This window comes from Malaclemys terrapin, chromosome 6 (assembly GCF_027887155.1).
Source record: "Malaclemys terrapin pileata isolate rMalTer1 chromosome 6, rMalTer1.hap1, whole genome shotgun sequence".
In the NCBI taxonomy this organism is placed as follows: Eukaryota; Metazoa; Chordata; order Testudines; family Emydidae; genus Malaclemys; species Malaclemys terrapin.
The window spans coordinates 4,408,435-4,428,652 of record NC_071510.1 but is presented as its reverse complement, the minus strand read 5'-3'; the positions used below and the strand labels follow the sequence as shown (position 1 = coordinate 4,428,652).

At 51.8% G+C, this 20,218-nt stretch overlaps 1 protein-coding gene across 1 annotated transcript; it reads left to right on the top strand.

Annotated features, from left to right (window-relative positions):
* Nucleotides 1–2,148: 2,148 nt before the first annotated feature.
* Nucleotides 2,149–19,441, top strand: LOC128839196 (protein NipSnap homolog 3A-like). The gene is made up of 6 exons (XM_054031974.1): nucleotides 2,149–2,332; nucleotides 13,346–13,553; nucleotides 15,803–15,964; nucleotides 17,249–17,398; nucleotides 18,275–18,361; nucleotides 18,468–19,441. Exons 1-6 carry the CDS (start codon nucleotides 2,273–2,275, stop codon nucleotides 18,542–18,544), a joined length of 744 nt encoding a protein of 247 aa, XP_053887949.1. The 5' UTR covers nucleotides 2,149–2,272; the 3' UTR covers nucleotides 18,545–19,441.
* The last annotated feature ends 777 nt before the right edge of the window (nucleotides 19,442–20,218 follow it).

Sequence of the window (20,218 nt, the reverse complement as noted above, 5' to 3'; positions counted from 1 at the left end):
TGGGGGTGCAGGGGGAGGGGTGTGGAAGTGGACAGGATTTGTAAGGGGTTGTGGGGGTGCAGGGTGTGGATGTAGCCGGGGGTTGTGGGGGGGTTGTGGGGGAGCAGGGGGAGGGGTGTGGAAGTGGACAGGGGCTGTAGGGGGTTGTGGGGGTGCAGGGGGAGGGGTGTGGAAGTGGACAGGATTTGTAGGGGGTTGTGGGGGTGCAGGGTGTGGATGTAGCCGGGGGCTGTAGGGGGTTGTGGGGGTGCAGGGGGAGGGGTGTGGAAGTGGACAGGGGCTGTAGGGGGTTGTGGGGGTGCAGGGTGAGGGGTGTGGAAGTGGACAGGATTTGTAAGGGGTTGTGGGGGTGCAGGGTGTGGATGTAGCCGGGGGTTGTGGGGGGGTTGTGGGGGAGCAGGGGGAGGGGTGTGGAAGTGGACAGGGGCTGTAGGGGGTTGTGGGGGTGCAGGGGGAGGGGTGTGGAAGTGGACAGGATTTGTAGGGGGTTGTGGGGGTGCAGGGGGAGGGGTGTGGATGTAGCCGGGGGCTGTAGGGGGGTTGTGGGGGTGCAGGGGGAGGGGTGTGGAAGTGGACAGGATTTGTAGGGGGTTGTGGGGGTGCAGGGGGAGGGGTGTGGATGTAGCCGGGGGCTGTAGGGGGGTTGTGGGGGAGCAGGGGGAGGGGTGTGGAAGTGGACAGGGGCTGTAGGGGGTTGTGGGGGTGCAGGGGGAGGGGTGTGGAAGTGGACAGGATTTGTAGGGGGTTGTGGGGGTGCAGGGGGAGGGGTGTGGATGTAGCCGGGGGCTGTAGGGGGGTTGTGGGGGTGCAGGGGGAGGGGTGTGGAAGTGGACAGGATTTGTAGGGGGTTGTGGGGGTGCAGGGGGAGGGGTGTGGATGTAGCCGGGGGCTGTAGGGGGGTTGTGGGGGAGCAGGGGGAGGGGTGTGGAAGTGGACAGGGGCTGTAGGGGGTTGTGGGGGTGCAGGGGGAGGGGTGTGGAAGTGGACAGGATTTGTAAGGGGTTGTGGGGGTGCAGGGTGTGGATGTAGCCGGGGGTTGTGGGGGGGTTGTGGGGGAGCAGGGGGAGGGGTGTGGAAGTGGACAGGATTTGTAGGGGGTTGTGGGGGTGCAGGGGGAGGGGTGTGGATGTAGCCGGGGGCTGTAGGGGGGTTGTGGGGGAGCAGGGGGAGGGGTGTGGAAGTGGACAGGGGCTGTAGGGGGTTGTGGGGGTGCAGGGGGAGGGGTGTGGAAGTGGACAGGATTTGTAAGGGGTTGTGGGGGTGCAGGGTGTGGATGTAGCCGGGGGTTGTGGGGGGGTTGTGGGGGAGCAGGGGGAGGGGTGTGGAAGTGGACAGGGGCTGTAGGGGGTTGTGGGGGAGCAGGGGGAGGGGTGTGGAAGTGGACAGGATTTGTAGGGGGTTGTGGGGGTGCAGGGTGTGGATGGAGCCGGGGGTTGTGGGGGGGTTGTGGGGGAGCAGGGGGAGGGGTGTGGAAGTGGACAGGATTTGTAAGGGGTTGTGGGGGTGCAGGGGGAGGGGTGTGGATGTAGCCGGGGGCTGTAGGGGGGTTGTGGGGGTGCAGGGGGAGGGGTGTGGATGTAGCCGGGGGCTGTAGGGGGGTTGTGGGGGAGCAGGGGGAGGGGTGTGGAAGTGGACAGGATTTGTAAGGGGTTGTGGGGGTGCAGGGTGTGGATGGAGCCGGGGGCTGTAGGGGGGTTGTGGGGGTGCAGGGGGAGGGGTGTGGATGTAGCCGGGTGTTGTGGGGGGGATGTGGGGGTGCAGGGGGAGCGGTGTGGAAGTGGACAGGATTTGTAGGGGGTTGTGGGGGTGCAGGGTGTGGATGGAGCCGGGGGCTGTAGGGGTGCACGAGGCTGCGGTTCGGGGCACCGTGCCGCGAGCGCCCCACGCCGAGGGGGCCGCCGGGGTGTCACGTGCGGCCACGCCCGCCAGGGGCTGTTTTAGGGGCGATGCCCCGCAGGCGCAGATTGGCTGCCTGCCGCGCATGCGCAGGGAGCCCGCCCGCCCCCTATGCAGCGGTGGTGTCGGCTGTTCCGCTTGGCGAACGCCCAGGCCCGGCGCGAGGGCCCTTTCGCGCTGTGGCTTTTTTCCTTTTTCCCCTTCCGTAGCGGCCGTAGCGTGCTGGTAGTCTCGTTGCGTGGGCGGGGCCGAGTGAAAGGGGGCGGGGTTGTCGATCGCTGCCTGGGTCACTCGGCGCCTCCAGTTCCCCTCGCTCTGCGCGGGGAGCGGCCCCCACCGCCTCTGTCCGCGCGCGCGGGTCTCCGGCCGCGCCGCCATGTTGGGCCTGCGAGTCCTCCTCCTGCGGGGGGCGCGCGGCGCCGGGGCCTGCCCCCAGGTAACGGCCGGGCCGGGGCGGGGCCGCCGAAGGGCGGGGCAGAGGAGGGCGAAGGGAGGGGGCCTGGCGTCATGGGGGTTGGGGTGTGGTGCTGTGGGGCAGGGGGAGGGAGAAGAGTATGGCCGTATGGGGGGCTGGGGTATGGGGAGGGGTGAGGCAGTATAGGGGCATGGAGCTGGGTGGGGGAAGGGCATGGCAGTATGGGGGGGCTGGGGTATGGGATGGGGGTGAGGCAGTATAGGGGCATGGAGCTGGGTGGGGGAAGGGCATGGCAGTCTGGGGGGGCTGGGGTATGGGATGGGGTGAGGCAGTATAGGGGCATGGAGCTGGGTGGGGGAAGGGCATGGCAGTCTGGGGGGCTGGGGTGTGGGGAGGGGTGAGGCAGTATAGGGGCATGGAGCTGGGTGGGGGAAGGGCATGGCAGTATGGGGGGCTGGGGTATGGGATGGGGGTGAGGCAGTATAGGGGCATGGAGCTGGGTGGGGGAAGGGCATGGCAGTATGGGGGGGGGCTGGGGTATGGGATGGGGGTGAGGCAGTATAGGGGCATGGAGCTGGGTGGGGGAAGGGCATGGCAATCTGGGGGGGCTGGGGTATGGGATGGGGTGAGGCAGTATAGGGGCATGGAGCTGGGTGGGGGAAGGGCATGGCAGTATCGGGGGCTGGGGTATGGGATGGGGGTGAGGCAGTATAGGGGCATGGAGCTGGGTGGGGGAAGGGCATGGCAGTATGGGGGGCTGGGGTATGGGGAGGGGTGAGGCAGTATAGGGACATGGAGCTGGGTGGGGGAAGGGCATGGCAGTATGGGGGGCTGGGGTATGGGATGGGGGTGAGGCAGTATAGGGACATGGAGCTGGGTGGGGGAAGGGCATGGCAGTCTGGGGGGGCTGGGGTATGGGATGGGGTGAGGCAGTATAGGGGCATGGAGCTGGGTGGGGGATGGGCATGGCAGTCTGGGGGGGCTGGGGTATGGGATGGGGGTGAGGCAGTATAGGGGCATGGAGCTGGGTGGGGGAAGGGCATGGCAGTATGGGGGGCTGGGGTATGGGATGGGGTGAGGCAGTATAGGGGCATGGAGCTGGGTGGGGGAAGGGCATGGCAGTCTGGGGGGGCTGGGGTATGGGATGGGGTGAGGCAGTATAGGGGCATGGAGCTGGGTGGGGGAAGGGCATGGCAGTCTGGGGGGCTGGGGTGTGGGGAGGGGTGAGGCAGTATAGGGGCATGGAGCTGGGTGGGGGAAGGGCATGGCAGTATGGGGGGGGCTGGGGTATGGGATGGGGGTGAGGCAGTATAGGGGCATGGAGCTGGGTGGGCGAAGGGCATGGCAGTGTGGGGGGCTGGGGTATGGGATGGGGTGAGGCAGTATAGGGGCATGGAGCTGGGTGGGGGAAGGGCATGGCAGTATGGGGGGGCTGGGGTATGGGATGGGGGTGAGGCAGTATAGGGGCATGGAGCTGGGTGGGGGAAGGGCATGGCAGTATGGGGGGGCTGGGGTATGGGATGGGGTGAGGCAGTATAGGGGCATGGAGCTGGGTGGGGGAAGGGCATGGCAGTATGGGGGGGCTGGGGTATGGGATGGGGTGAGGCAGTATAGGGGCATGGAGCTGGGTGGGGGAAGGGCATGGCAGTATGGGGGGGCTGGGGTGTGGGGAGGGGTGAGGCAGTATAGGGGCATGGAGCTGGGTGGGGGAAGGGCATGGCAGTATGGGGGGCTGGGGTATGGGATGGGGGTGAGGCAGTATAGGGACATGGAGCTGGGTGGGGGAAGGGCATGGCAGTATGGGGGGCTGGGGTATGGGATGGGGGTGAGGCAGTATAGGGACATGGAGCTGGGTGGGGGAAGGGCATGGCAGTCTGGGGGGGCTGGGGTATGGGATGGGGGTGAGGCAGTACAGGGGCATGGAGCTGGGTGGGGGAAGGGCATTGCAGTATGGGGGGGGCTGGGGTATGGGATGGGGTGAGGCAGTATAGGGGCATGGAGCTGGGTGGGGGAAGGGCATGGCAGTATGGGGGGGCTGGGGTATGGGATGGGGTGAGGCAGTATAGGGGCATGGAGCTGGGTGGGGGATGGGCATGGCAGTCTGGGGGGGCTGGGGTATGGGATGGGGGTGAGGCAGTATAGGGGCATGGAGCTGGGTGGGGGAAGGGCATGGCAGTATGGGGGGCTGGGGTATGGGATGGGGTGAGGCAGTATAGGGGCATGGAGCTGGGTGGGGGAAGGGCATGGCAGTCTGGGGGGGCTGGGGTATGGGATGGGGTGAGGCAGTATAGGGGCATGGAGCTGGGTGGGGGAAGGGCATGGCAGTATGGGGGGGGCTGGGGTATGGGATGGGGGTGAGGCAGTATAGGGGCATGGAGCTGGGTGGGGGATGGGCATGGCAGTATCGGGGGCTGGGGTATGGGATGGGGGTGAGGCAGTATAGGGGCATGGAGCTGGGTGGGGGAAGGGCATGGCAGTCTGGGGGGCTGGGGTGTGGGGAGGGGTGAGGCAGTATAGGGGCATGGAGCTGGGTGGGGGAAGGGCATGGCAGTATGGGGGGGGCTGGGGTATGGGATGGGGGTGAGGCAGTATAGGGGCATGGAGCTGGGTGGGCGAAGGGCATGGCAGTGTGGGGGGCTGGGGTATGGGATGGGGTGAGGCAGTATAGGGGCATGGAGCTGGGTGGGGGAAGGGCATGGCAGTATGGGGGGGCTGGGGTATGGGATGGGGGTGAGGCAGTATAGGGGCATGGAGCTGGGTGGGGGAAGGGCATGGCAGTATGGGGGGGCTGGGGTATGGGATGGGGTGAGGCAGTATAGGGGCATGGAGCTGGGTGGGGGAAGGGCATGGCAGTATGGGGGGGCTGGGGTGTGGGGAGGGGTGAGGCAGTATAGGGGCATGGAGCTGGGTGGGGGAAGGGCATGGCAGTATGGGGGGCTGGGGTATGGGATGGGGGTGAGGCAGTATAGGGACATGGAGCTGGGTGGGGGAAGGGCATGGCAGTATGGGGGGCTGGGGTATGGGATGGGGGTGAGGCAGTATAGGGACATGGAGCTGGGTGGGGGAAGGGCATGGCAGTCTGGGGGGGCTGGGGTATGGGATGGGGGTGAGGCAGTATAGGGGCATGGAGCTGGGTGGGGGAAGGGCATTGCAGTATGGGGGGGGCTGGGGTATGGGATGGGGTGAGGCAGTATAGGGGCATGGAGCTGGGTGGGGGAAGGGCATGGCAGTATGGGGGGGCTGGGGTATGGGATGGGGTGAGGCAGTATAGGGGCATGGAGCTGGGTGGGGGAAGGGCATGGCAGTATGGGGGGGCTGGGGTATGGGATGGGGGTGAGGCAGTATAGGGACATGGAGCTGGGTGGGGGAAGGGCATGGCAGTATGGGGGGCTGGGGTATGGGATGGGGGTGAGGCAGTATAGGGACATGGAGCTGGGTGGGGGAAGGGCATGGCAGTATGGGGGGCTGGGGTATGGGATGGGGGTGAGGCAGTATAGGGACATGGAGCTGGGTGGGGGAAGGGCATGGCAGTATGGGGGGCTGGGGTATGGGATGGGGGTGAGGCAGTATAGGGGATGGAGCTGGGTGGGGGAAGGGCATGGCAGTATGGGGGGGGGCTGGGGTATGGGATGGGGGTGAGGCAGTATAGGGGCATGGAGCTGGGTGGGCGAAGGGCATGGCAGTATGGGGGGCTGGGGTATGGGATGGGGGTGAGGCAGTATAGGGGCATGGAGCTGGGTGGGGGAAGGGCATGGCAGTATGGGGGGGGCTGGGGTATGGGATGGGGGTGAGGCAGTATAGGGGCATGGAGCTGGGTGGGGGATGGGCATGGCAGTATCGGGGGCTGGGGTATGGGATGGGGGTGAGGCAGTATAGGGGCATGGAGCTGGGTGGGGGAAGGGCATGGCAGTATGGGGGGCTGGGGTGTGGGGAGGGGTGAGGCAGTATAGGGGCATGGAGCTGGGTGGGGGAAGGGCATGGCAGTATGGGGGGGGCTGGGGTATGGGATGGGGGTGAGGCAGTATAGGGGCATGGAGCTGGGTGGGCGAAGGGCATGGCAGTGTGGGGGGCTGGGGTATGGGATGGGGTGAGGCAGTATAGGGGCATGGAGCTGGGTGGGGGAAGGGCATGGCAGTATGGGGGGGCTGGGGTATGGGATGGGGGTGAGGCAGTATAGGGGCATGGAGCTGGGTGGGGGAAGGGCATGGCAGTATGGGGGGGCTGGGGTATGGGATGGGGTGAGGCAGTATAGGGGCATGGAGCTGGGTGGGGGAAGGGCATGGCAGTATGGGGGGGCTGGGGTGTGGGGAGGGGTGAGGCAGTATAGGGGCATGGAGCTGGGTGGGGGAAGGGCATGGCAGTATGGGGGGCTGGGGTATGGGATGGGGGTGAGGCAGTATAGGGACATGGAGCTGGGTGGGGGAAGGGCATGGCAGTATGGGGGGCTGGGGTATGGGATGGGGGTGAGGCAGTATAGGGACATGGAGCTGGGTGGGGGAAGGGCATGGCAGTATGGGGGGCTGGGGTATGGGGAGGGGTGAGGCAGTATAGGGGCATGGAGCTGGGTGGGGGATGGGCATGGCAGTATGGGGGGCTGGGGTATGGGATGGGGGTGAGGCAGTATAGGGGCATGGAGCTGGGTGGGGGAAGGGCATGGCAGTATGGGGGGCTGGGGTATGGGATGGGGTGAGGCAGTATAGGGGCATGGAGCTGGGTGGGGGAAGGGCATGGCAGTCTGGGGGGGCTGGGGTATGGGATGGGGTGAGGCAGTATAGGGGCATGGAGCTGGGTGGGGGAAGGGCATGGCAGTGTAGGGGGTGCTGGGGTATGGGATGGGGTGAGGCAGTATAGGGGCATGGAGCTGGGTGGGGGAAGGGCATGGCAGTCTGAGGGGGCTGGGGTGTGGGGAGGGGTGAGGCAGTATAGGGGCATGGAGCTGGGTGGGGGATGGGCATGGCAGTGTAGGGGGTGCTGGGGTATGGGATGGGGTGAGGCAGTATAGGGGCATGGAGCTGGGTGGGGGAAGGGCATGGCAGTCTGAGGGGGCTGGGGTGTGGGGAGGGGTGAGGCAGTATAGGGGCATGGAGCTGGGTGGGGGAAGGGCATGGCAGTATGGGGGGGCTGGGATGGGGTGAGGCAGTATAGGGGCATGGAGCTGGGTGGGGGAAGGGCATGGCAGTCTGGGTGGGCTGGGGTATGGGATGGGGTGAGGCAGTATAGGGGCATGGAGCTAGGTGGGGGAAGGGCATGGCAGTCTGAGGGGGCTGGGGTATGGGATGGGGGTGAGGCAGTATAGGGGCATGGAGCTGGGTGGGGGAAGGGCATGGCAGTCTGGGGGGGCTGGGGTATTGGATGGGGTGAGGCAGTATAGGGGCATGGAGGGAGCTTGTAGGAGGGCACTATGGGGGCATGGGCTAGAGAGCGGAGGGAACCCCTGGGGGCATGAAGGAGAAAGAGGAAGCCGGGAGTTGAGTCTGTTCTGCCCCCGCAGGTGGCTGGAGGCCATGTGGCTGCTGTGCAGTGCAGGTAGTAAGGAGGAGTCAGTGTCATGGTCCTTAGTGACTCATGAAACCAACCTGTATGACGGCTGCACAGCCCCTCTTACTTGTCTGTGAACTTACAGAAAGGGTTACTCCTGGGGTGGCCAACCTGAGCCCGAGAAGGAGCCACAATTTACCAGTGTACATTGCCAAAGAGCCACAGGAATATGTCAGCAGCTCCACAACCCTGCTCCCAGTGCCTCCTGCCCACCAGCAGCTCTGCCAATCAGCACCTCCCCCTCCTGATCAGCTGTTTTGTGGTGTGCAGGAGGCTCTGGGGGGGAGGAGCGAGGGCATGGCAGGCTCGGGGAGGGGGTAGGAGGGGGTGGAGTTGGGGCAGGGCCTGTGGCAGAGCCAGTGGTTGAGCAGTGAGCACCACGGGCACATTGGAAAGTTGGCGCCTGTAGCTCCAGCCCTGGAATCGGAGCCTATACAAGTAGCTGCATGTTAACTTTTGAAGAGCCGCGTGTTGGCCACTCCTGGGTTACCCTTTCCCTGCTCTCACTCCCTGCAGTAACTTACATGTGCCAGGTGCATTTTCACTGTTTCCCTTCCAATCGAGTCCATAAATAGAAACTTGGTCTCTTAAAAAAAATATATCTATCTATTTATCTGTTCTAAAGCAAGCTCAGATTCAGACTCAAAGAGTGGCAGTGGTAGCCACACTGTGGGTTTTACACCTTCACGTTGAAGATAAATTCAGCTTCTCCTCTGCGTGTACAGCCTTGTAACACGGTGGCAAGCTTTCACTCCTTGAAATGTCAATATCCCGAGGTTCCCCCTCATTCTGACTTGCACAGAACAGGTTCTGGCTTTTGACATTCATGGTGTTCCCACAATAATATTGGGACTGATAAATCATTGCAACACGATACTGCAACATCATGTTGTAGCAATGCAGTGACTGCCTCTAAAGACATTGTTCTTAATTTGGAAACTCTTAACCACTGCCCTCTGCACAGAGAAGTTGATCCAGGAGGGTGCTGCACTTACTAGTGCTTTTTAGGCCTTGTCTACATTGCAAAATATAATGGTGCATAAACATGACTGTGAACATTTGAGTTGGATGACACAATACGAACCATGACTTGGAGGTCAGCGTAAGCCACAATAAACTCTGGGTCAGCATAATTATGGGGGACTTTAACTTCCCGGATATAGATTGGGGAACAAACGCTAGTAGCAATAATAGGGCTCAGATGTTCCTAGATGTGCTTGCGGATCAATTCCTTTATCAAGTGGTAGCTGAGCCGACGAGGGGGGAGGCCATTTTAGATTTGATTCTGGTAAGTAGTGAGGACCTTGTTGAGGAAATGGTAGTGGGGGACAACTTGGGCTCCAGTGATCATGAGCTAATTCGCTTTAAACTAAATGGAAAGAGTACCAGAATTAAGTCAAAGACTAGGGTTTATAATTTTAAAAAGGCCAATTTTAACAAATTAAGGGGACTGGTAAGGGAAGTGGATTGGGCAAACGTATTAAGGGACCTAAAGGCAGAAGAAGCCTGGGATTACTTTAAGTTAAAGATGCAAGAGCTGTCAGAGGCCTGTATCCCCAAAAAGGGAAAAAGATTACTAAGCAAGAGACTTAGACCGAGCTGGATGAGCGACCGGCTGAAAGGGGCGATTAGGAAAAAACAGAAAGCGTACAAAGAGTGGAAGAGGGGAGGGATCAGTAAGGAAACTTACCTTAGCGAAGTCAGAGAATGTAGAGATAGAGTGAGAAAGGCCAAAGGCCGGGAAGAGTTGGACTTAGCGAGGGGAATTAAAAGTAATAGTAAGAGGTTTTACAGCCATATAAATAGGAAGAAAGCAAAGAAAGAAGAAGTGGGACCGCTGAAGACTATAGCCGGAGAGGAGATTAAAGATAATCTAGGCATGGCGCAATATCTCAATGAATATTTTGCATCGGTGTTTAATGAGGCCAATGAAGGTATTAGGGATACTAGCACCGTTACAGAGGGGCATACGGGATGGGGGATTACCGCATCCGAGGTAGAAACAAAACTAGAACGCCTCAATGGGACTAAGTCGGGTGGACCGGACGATCTTCATCCGAGAATATTGAAGGAATTGGCGCGGGAAATAGCAGGCCCATTAGCGACTATATTTAATGAATCTGTAAACTCGGGGGTAGTCCCGTTAGACTGGAGAATAGCCAATGTGGTTCCTATTTTCAAGAAAGGGAAAAAAAGTGACCCGGGTAACTATAGGCCTGTTAGTTTAACATCAGTAGTGTGCAAGGTGCTGGAGAAGATTCTGAAAGAGAAACTAGTTGAGGACCTTGAAGTTAATGGCAAATGCGATAAATTACAGCATGGTTTTACGAAGGGCAGATCGTGCCAAACGAATCTGATCTCCTTCTTTGAGAAAGTAACGGACTTATTAGATAAGGGAAATGCGGTGGACCTAATATACCTGGATTTCAGTAAGGCGTTTGATACAGTACCCCATGAGGAACTATTGGTTAAAATGAAAAACATGGGGATCGATATGAAAATCCAGAGGTGGATAGGGAATTGGTTAATGGGGAGAATGCAGCGGGTCGTATTAAAGGGTGAATTGTCGGGTTGGAGGGAGGTTACTAGTGGAGTGCCTCAAGGTTCGGTTTTGGGACCCATCTTATTTAATCTATTTATAACTGACCTCGGGACCGATTGCAAGAGTGGGCTGATAAAGTTTGCGGATGATACGAAGGTGGGAGGAGTTGCAAACTCAGAGGAGGATAGGGATACTCTGCAGGGAGACTTGAATGAGCTTGTGAATTGGAGTATCAGAAATAGGATGAAATTTAATAGTAAAAAGTGTAAGGTGATGCACTTGGGGACGAATAATAACAATTTTAGTTACAAGATGGGGACGCATTGGTTAGAAGTAACGGAAGAGGAGAAGGACCTAGGGGTCCTTGTGGACCGCAGGATGACTATGAGTCGGCAATGTGACGTGGCGGTGAAAAAAGCCAATGCGGTCTTGGGATGTATTAGGCGAGGTATATCTAGTAGAGATAGGGAGGTCCTGCTTCCGTTGTATAAGGCGCTGGTGAGACCTCATTTGGAGTACTGTGTGCAGTTCTGGTCTCCGATGTTTAAAAAAGATGAACTCAAACTGGAACGGGTGCAGAGAAGGGCGACTAAGATGATCAGAGGAATGGAAAACCTGTCGTATGAAAAGAGATTAGAGGAGCTTGGGTTGTTTAGTCTGACAAAGCATAGGCTGAGGGGGGATATGATTGCTATCTTTAAATATATCAGAGGGGTTAATACAAGGGAGGGAGAGGAATTATTCCAGTTTAGTACTAATGTGGACACGAGAACGAATGGATACAAACTGGCCGGGGGGAAGTTTAGGCTTGAAATTAGACGAAGGTTTCTGACCATCAGAGGGGTGAAATATTGGAACGGCCTTCCGAGGGAAACGGTGGGGGCGACGGACCTGTCTGGTTTTAAGATTAAGTTGGATGAGTTTATGGAGGGAATGGTTTAATGATAAAACATAGTAGCCAAGGAAAACCAAGCAATGGTACATGGACAGCATAATGGCCAACAAGGGTCAGGCTGGAGACTCTTGCCTATATGCTCGGGGTATTACTGATCGCCATATTTGGGGTCGGGAAGGAATTTTCCTCCAGGGTAGATTGGCTGAGCCTCTGGAGGTTTTTCGCCTTCCTCCGCAGCATGGGGCAGGGATCACTAGCAGGAGGGTCTCAGCCGATTGAAGTCACTAAAACACAGGATTGGGGACTTCAACGGTAGAGTCCAGGGAAGGGTCTTGCGGCCTGCAGCATGCAGGGGGTCAGACCAGATGATCATAATGGTCCCTTCTGACCTTAATGTCTATGAGTCTATGAGTCTATAATGTCATCTATCTGACTGTTCACAATCATGTTCTCAAATAATCACATTTTGTTATGTAGATGAGCCCTTGGAGTCCTCTAGGGACCTGGGGCAGCTTCTTGTGGAAAGGGGAAAGATGAAGCAACAGTGATTATGTCTTATGGAACCAGTCAATTATACAGACTTTGTTCTGACATGTATTTCAAACATTAATCTCTGAACATGTGCTGTTGGCACTCATGAAGGATACAAAGTGCAGAAACTGTGACCTTGAGCTAATTCACCATTTGCCTCTATGGTTCTCTGAATCTTTTTTTTGTCCTTTTGAAGCTTGACATTGAGTGGGTAAATGATAACTCATTGCACAATTGTGGTTACTCAGAATACATGCAGGTTTAAAATTTGTGTGACGACCTTCTTGCATTAAGAAACAATGAACCTGAAAGGAATCCAGGGATATCTCCATCAAGGCTAAAGTTAAGATACCCCCAAATTTATTTAAATCATAGAATCATAGAATATCAGGGTTGGAAGGGACCTCAGGAGATCATCTAGTCCACCCCCCTGCTCAGAGCAGGACCAGTCCCCAACTAAATCATCCCAGCCAGGGCTTTGTCAAGTCTGACCTTAAAAACCACTAAGGAAGGGGATTCTACCACCTCCCTAGGTAACCATTCCAGTGCTTCACCACCCTCCTAGTGAAAAAGTTTTTCCTAATATCCAACCTAAACCTCCCCCAATGGCTATCTATACTGCATGCAATGCGCTTTAAGGTATTTTTGTACCACGGGTTCCCGCAGAGCAGTGTATTTAAGGAAGTTCTTCATCACACAGCACACAGTCAACCTGTGGAACTTGTTGCCAGGGGATGTTGTGAAGGCTAAAACTATAACTGAGTTCGAAAAAGATAAGTTAGTGGAGGATAGGTCCATCAATGGCTATTAGCCAAGATGCTCAGGGACTCAACCCAATGCTCTGAGTGTCCCTAAACCTTTGACTGCCAGAAGCTGAGACTAGATGTTAGGGGATGGATCACTCGATAATTGCCCTGTTCTGTTCATTCCCTCTGGGGCACCTGGCACTGACCACAATCGGAAGACAGGATACAGGGCTAGATGGACCATTGGTCTGACCCAGTATGACTATTTTTATGTTAGGGGTAGATAGGTGACTGTGGCCATGGGCTAGGTCTGTGGGAGCTGCTGTGGCATCTCTCAGATGTTCCCAGTACATTGTGTTGGTTCTGCTCTTTGGTAGCAACATCAGCCTGGCCTCAGAATGCTCCTGTTTAGTCATTATTTTGATATGCTGCCAAAACCTTCCTGAGAAAAGGAAATGAGAGAAGGGAAATGCCGATTTTTAACAGTTAATATCTCAGCAAAAACTGATCAGAATTTCATTAGACAAAGAAAAGGTACTTCAGTGGCCTGAGGTCTATCCCTTGCCAAGTATTGAAGGCCTACTTCAAACAATGGAAGTGAGAGAGCTGCTCAAAAGGTGGAGGGAATCCTTTACAATGGAAAGTATTAGGCAGGCTAAATTATAGGCATTGCTATCAGCTTCTATCTAGAAATGAGATGCCCTGAAATCTAGAATGAAGTGGCAGATTGTTTTATGACTCCAGTAGTAACTTTAGTTATTTTTTTAACATTCTCTATTCAGGTCCATGCATCTTTGGCTACAGGGCCCAGGCAAAATGATGGCACGTTTTATGAAATTCGTACCTATGATGTTAAGCCATCAAAGATGAAGGAGTTTGTGGAAATGGTCAATAAACACATCCACCTTCGCGTAGCTCATTCAGAGATGGTTGGATTCTGGACTGCGGAGTTTGGGGGCATGAATAAGGCCATCCATATGTGGAAGTTTGGTATGCGCAGCATCACTTCATATTGCTCTTGTGTGTCATGTGCATTAGACAGATGAAACAGGATGTTTTCTTGGACTCTTATAAATAAATAAGAGAGAATAGCTCCTATACTGACAACTGAAAACAAATACAGTAGAACCTCAGAGTTTCGAACACCTCTAATGGAGGTGGTTTGTGACTTTGAAATGTTCATAACTCTGAACAAAACATTATGGTTGTTCTTTCAAAAGTTTGCAACTGAACATTGACTTAATACAGCTTTGAAACTTTACTGTGCAGAATAAAAATAGTGCTTTTAACCATGTTAATTTAAATGAAACAAGCACAGAAACAGTTTCCTTACCTTGACAAATCTTTTCTATTTTTTAAACTATCCCTTTATTTTTTTTAGTAGTTCATGTTTAACACAGTACTGTATTGGATTTGACCTTTTTTTGGTCTCTGCTGCTGCCTGATTGCGTACTTCCAGTTCCAAATGAGGTGTGTGGATGACCGGTCAGTTCGTAACTCTGGTGTTCATAATTTTGAGGTTCTACTGTACTTGCAGAATTAAGGTGAAGCATTTTTGATATCTCTATGCTAGACAGTCTCGTACTGGTATTTCTCATTATTCATTTGTGTGGCTTTCTTTTCTTAAATTATTGAAAATTCTGCATGTGCGTCTGTCTGTGTACTTTCATATACCCTAGTTATTCAAGGTAATGTAAGCAGGATTTAGGACTGTTACTGGGTCCTTAAAAATGGCAAATTTAATCAATAAATTCTATGCTTTTCCTTTGTTTGAAAAGCTGTCTGAAAGATTTAGGCTTTAATAATGTTTCATATAGCCAAACAAAGTATACTTAATGTTACATAAGGGAGAATTAATACAAAATATTCATATATGAGCAAAAACTCAACCAAAAATAAGAAGACTAAAGCAAATCTGTTTAAGGAAAAGGCTAAATCACTACTTATTTCCATTTTTTAGGGATAGGGTTTCTTATTTCGTACCAACAGCCAAATATCTAGTAGGTATAGAAAGTGTATACATGAAAGACTTAGTGCCAACTTCTAGATACTAAGAGTGATTGTGGCCACCAGCTTTCGTTAAAAAACCCTATTTTAATATTGATGTGAATTTTGCTTGGAAAATTGGTTTGTCCGGAAAATTGTTAGATTAACTCTGAGGGCAAAAGAGGATATTCCTGAAGAAAATTAAACTGTTCTTATGTTGTCACTGAAAAAAAAAAAAATTACCCCAAGTGAGAATATAAGTTCTGAATCTTCACGGATGACACTAACCTGTGGGGAGAGGTAGATATGCTGGAAGGTAGGGATAGGGTCCAGAGTGACCTAGACAAATTGGAAGATTGGGCCAAGAGAAATCTGATGATGTTCAACAAGGATAAGTGCCCCGTCCTGCACTTAGGACAGAAGAATCCCATGCACTGCTACAGGCTAGGAACCGACTGGCTAAGCAACAGTTCAGCTGAAAAGGACCTGGGGATTACAGAGGACGAGAAGCTGGATATGAGTCGACGGTGTGCCCTTGTTCCCAAGAAGGCTAACAGCATATTGGGCTGCATTAGGAGGAGCATTGCGAGCTGATTGAGGGAAGTGCTAATTCCCCTCTATTCAGCACTGGTGAGGCCACATCTGGAGTATTGCATCCAGTTTTTGGCCCCCACTACAGAAAGGATGTGGACAACTTGGAGAGAGTCCAGTGGAGGGCACCGAAAATGATTAGGGGGCTGGGGCACATGACTTATGAGGAGAGGCTGAGGGAACTGGGGTTATTTAATTTGCAGAAGAGAAGAGGTAGGGGGGATTTGATAGCAGCCTTCAACTACCTGAAGGGGGGTTCCAAAGAGGATGGAGCTCGGCTGTTCTCAGTGGGGCAGATGACAGAACAAGGAGCAATGGTCTCAAGTTGCAGTGGGGGAGGTCTAGGTTGGATATTAGGAAACACTATTTCACTAGGAGGGTGGTGAAGCACTGGAATGGGTTACCTAGGGAGATGGTGTAATCTCCATCCTTAGAGATTTTTAAGGGCAGGCTTGACAAAGCCCTGGCTGGGATGATTTAGTTGGGATTAGTCCTGCTTTGAGCAGGGGGTTAGACTAGGTGAGCTCCTGATGTCTCGTCCATCCCTAATCTTCTATGAGTCTATTAATAGTTTCTGTCTCCTCATAATAAATTTATTTTAATTGAATCCAGTCTGACAGAACTGAATATAGAATTTTAATATGTCTTTCCCTTTCTTGTAGATAACTTTGCCCATAGAGCCGAAGTCAGGAAAGCAGTAGCCAGTGATAAAGAATGGCAAGGAAAATTCATCTCTCCAGTTCTGCCCTTCTTGAATAAACAACACAATGAAATTGTTTACCTGGTACCTTGGTGTGAGATTGGGAAGCCTTCAAAGGAAGGGGGTGAGATTTATCTGTCTTTGATTAAAGCTATCCATGTGGATTTGATAAGAAATAGCTTTATGTTTTAACCAAATGTTATGTTGTGTAAAAGGCTAGGGAAGAGTTCAATAGTGGCTTTCTTTTACAGGAATATGTAAGTTAGGGTAGGGGTGTGTGTGTGTGTGTGTGTACGTACACACTTGTACTTTCATGAGTTGGTGGCTAAAGCCCTGTGCAGGATGGTTGGGAATAAATTGGATGGATGCTCATCTTAGCTGTTCAATCTGTTCCTCCTACAGCAATGCTCTGAATATTTTTCTCTTAACTTGCTTATTTGCTCAGTGTATGGGAATGCATTTCTAGAAATAGTAAGACAATCCAGTATCCTGTCTCACTTGCAGAATTCATGTTTTACAGTATAAAAGAAAATAAGATTGTCACAGGTTTTAGTGTGATTTCACCCACAAAATCAGATTAGCAGATGACACTCAGATTTTTCACAAATTCATTCATTTTTCTCTCTGTTTAGGAACTGTTTTTTTTCTTGTTTTGTCACAATCATGATTTTAAAAACCTACCTTCTATGAGGTAAATATGCATCATTCATACATTGGTGTCAGTACCGAGTAATCCCTGGAATGTCAGTGTTAAAGGTGGCATGTCTTGCAGCAAGCCTGGAGTCTTCTCTGTAAACCTTGTTGTTTCTGTAGTTCCTCCTCAAACAGGAAAGACCCTTGAAGGATAGAGCTGATATGTTTGTCCCAGGTGTCTGGTCAGTGATTGCTGCTTTGGTCTCAGGACACCTCTTGCTGTGATGGATGCTGCTAAGATTCATGTAGTGGTTATGATGTCATAAATAACATTGACCACCAAGGACACTGTCAGTTTCAGAAAGGCTAGTAGGATCTGGGCCAGTTCACATTGTTCATCTTTCTATAGCCTCAGGAGATTTTGTTGTCTCTAGTCATCTGAATGCTGAATTCGTAGATCCTGGAGAAAAGAGACTGGTGTTCACCTGAAATGGCTTCACTTCTCTTTATCTTTGAGATGGCTCCATCTGTGCAGGGTCGTTCAGTGAACTTTTCATTGTTTTCTTTTCTGTGACCCGTATTCCTGTGTGACATGATGGATCTTGGGACCCTTTGGAGCAATGTTTTGGTCTACTAACCCCAAAGAGTTGGAAGTTACTGCTCTAACTGAATCACAATAAATGTGAGGATGGCTTGTAAGATTTTCATACCTTTTAGAATCAGATGATTAGTTTGACATTTCATGGCTTGTACTGCTGTATTCTTTTTCCATCAGGGGTGTATGAGATGGTTACTTTTCAGATGAAGCCTGGTGGGCCGGCTCTGTGGGGCCAGTCGTTCAGAGCTGCAATCAATGCTCATCTCAATACAGGCTACACGAAGCTGATTGGTGTTTTCCACACAGAATATGGATTACTTAACAGAGGTACAGTACTAGTCAGTTTTCAGTACAGTCCTGGGCACAGAGGGGCAAAGGTGCAAATCAGCAATACTTATGAGAGTGTTCAGACTCCTGATTAATGTCACTACAACTTTGGAGGCTGCATTTTGGATCCTGGGCCTCTTGTATGGCTTTAGCTGATCAAAAACTGTGGTGTCTTATTTCTTTCACCATAACTGTACTTTCCCGGAGTCCGCGTCCATGGTGCTAGCACCGAGCACTGGTAGTATGATAAATGGGGTGCTTGTCTCACTGTAAGCGTGCTAGAAACCAGTGCCAGCACTAGCCCTGTGGGGAATTGAAACTCCATAGATACACACCATGCCAATAAGCAAGCCCTGAATCATTGAAAGGATTTAAATGTATAAATAAGTCTGGCTCATGCTTGCTTATGGATCACTTCCTCCTCTCAAATACAGCCAAATTACTCTCTCTTGCCAGGGGAAAAGGAGCAGCATCTTGGCACTAGTTCTGATATCACTGTAAGTGCATGGAAGGGCACACATGCACCAGGATAGCCCCGCTAGTATCATGGGTGATGCATATGGACATACACAACTGTCTAACTAGTCAGATCCAGTGTTTCTTTTGCCCTGGAATCCTGTACACTGTCTCCCTGAATTCAGCTTGACATGGGGTCTAAAGACAGTTTGCTGAAACTAGAGTTGTGGCTTAAAAGGATTAGAAAATGCAGTGTTAAAAATCAGCATGAGAAAAGCTCTGCAGAAGGAATGTCTTGTTTGATGAATTGCTGCTTTTGGGTGGAGGATTTCAGAACAGAGCAAAGGACCTGTAGGATATTTCGTACTGTAATTTAGCTACGGTCTCACTCTTCAATTTGTTATGCTCTTGTTTTCACAGTTCATGTGCTCTGGTGGAATGAGAACCCTGACAGCCGTGCAGCAGGGAGGCATTATGCCCATGAGGACGCCAGGGTGGTAGCAGCTGGTAAGCAAGAAGGCTGTGTCTTTTCAGCATGTATACTGAAAAGTCAGAATACCGTTCATTTAAGAATGCTGTCTTGTTTTACCTAATTCTGTGTATTTAATTTCAGTGCGGGAGAGTGTTAGATTCCTGGAGTCCCAGCAAAATATGCTTCTGATTCCTATGCCTTGTTCACCATTGAAATAGTTTTCTACCGACTGATGTAATGGCAGACAACACAACTTTCATACGGCATTTTTATCCTGAACAGTCATATGAGTCTCTCTCAATACCAATATAATCTAGCCAAATATTTTTCAATTTACTGTATGTGGATAAAACCTAAATCCACATGCTTAATCTTAGCCGTAGTCCTCTGCACTCTGTGCCACAATAAGAATTCAAGGCCTGCCCACCATGCCGTGAACTCTGCAAATGCTTCGTATTAGCCATGAATTTCTCATCTTATCGCCACTTGGAGATGCATCCATGCAGAAGTATTCTATAACTGGTACAAAAAGGCAAAAGGCCCTTTCCAAAGCTCACAGCTGTACCAGTGCAAGGATGATCAGAGAGCTGTTATCTGTATAATGTACTTTGCTATCTCCTGAGAAGGTCACATCTTCCCAGTTACTATTTGTTACCCTAAAAAGCAGGAATCCTAATCTAGGTTTTGCATGCTGACCATACATCTCACTGGTGTGTCTGCTTGTATTTATTATTTTTAATGAGGTTGGAATTACGTTTGAGAAATGTTGCAGTAAAATTGGTTAAGTGGTGATATAGGGAACTCAGCTTAAGTATCAGGAGAATCTTTTTTACTTGAATTACTGTATTGCAATTCACTTAAATTCTTTCTATTGTGGGTCACAGCCCTTTATTCAATTATGACTGAACAGTAAGTTACATGGATCACATCTCCATGCAAATACTTGTTTATTGTGCTGAAACTGATTATGAATGACTTGATTAATTCTGAGAGTTTCTTTATGAATTGTATCATATTAACTGGGCCACTAAAGTCCATATGCCTATACTTTTGGAGAAAGCTTTGCCAGACTGTAAAGCTTAAAGCCTAATAAAAGCATTGATTATTGTTCTGCATCTTGTATATAGCCATATTACTTGCCTAAAACTGTTCCTGTCCTTTCAACCAAGAGGGTATAACGCTTCTATAAATGCAGCATTCTGAAGGTTCTACATGTTGGTTCCAGCAGCCTAGAGAATAGTTCCTTTAGAGCCAGTAATCTTGCTCCTTAACTTGCTGGAGGGAGTCACTGAGTGTGTAGATGCATGTTGCCAATCTGTCTGGGACTAAAAATCAGATCTTGGTCTAGTTTACAAAGCATTGCCTCAAGATATTAATTCAGTTACTTTATACACAAGTTGAGATATGAAGACTTACGACTAAAGCCTAGTTTATAAATAAAAGCAAATGTAAATGGGGAAAATATTGCCCATGGGATGCAACTTAACATTTGTAAAGACAAGTGTATGCAGTGTAGATAGGCTCTGATTGAAGTTGTCAACTAGAATAGCCCCTTTAGCTGTACACTGCATTACAGAGGACACGTGCACTATCCTCAGGATGATAGGACCAACGTCAGACTCAGTGGAGACTGACGTCTTCAGAGATCAGTTTTTCCTATCTTTGATTTTTTTTTTTTTTAAACACTAGATTAGGTCTTTGAACTTGAATCTGATTTATTATGCTGCTAGTATCAATTCTGAATATCTCTGACCTTAACCTGGACTAAGTTTGAATCATAGAATCATAGAATATCAGAGTTGGAAGGGACCTCAAGAGGTCATCTAGTCCAACCTCCTGCTCAAAGCAGGACCAATTCCCAGCTAAATCATCCCAGCCAGGGCTTTGTCAAG

Bases quoted from the DNA above. Each gene is read 5' to 3' on its own strand.
- LOC128839196 (XM_054031974.1), top strand. From the start codon at position 2,273: ATGTTGGGCCTGCGAGTCCTCCTCCTGCGGGGGGCGCGCGGCGCCGGG. The intron at 17,399-18,274 runs GTACAGTACTAG...TTGTTTTCACAG, and splicing joins ATATGGATTACTTAACAGAG to TTCATGTGCTCTGGTGGAAT. The intron at 18,362-18,467 runs GTAAGCAAGAAG...ATTTAATTTCAG, and splicing joins CGCCAGGGTGGTAGCAGCTG to TGCGGGAGAGTGTTAGATTC.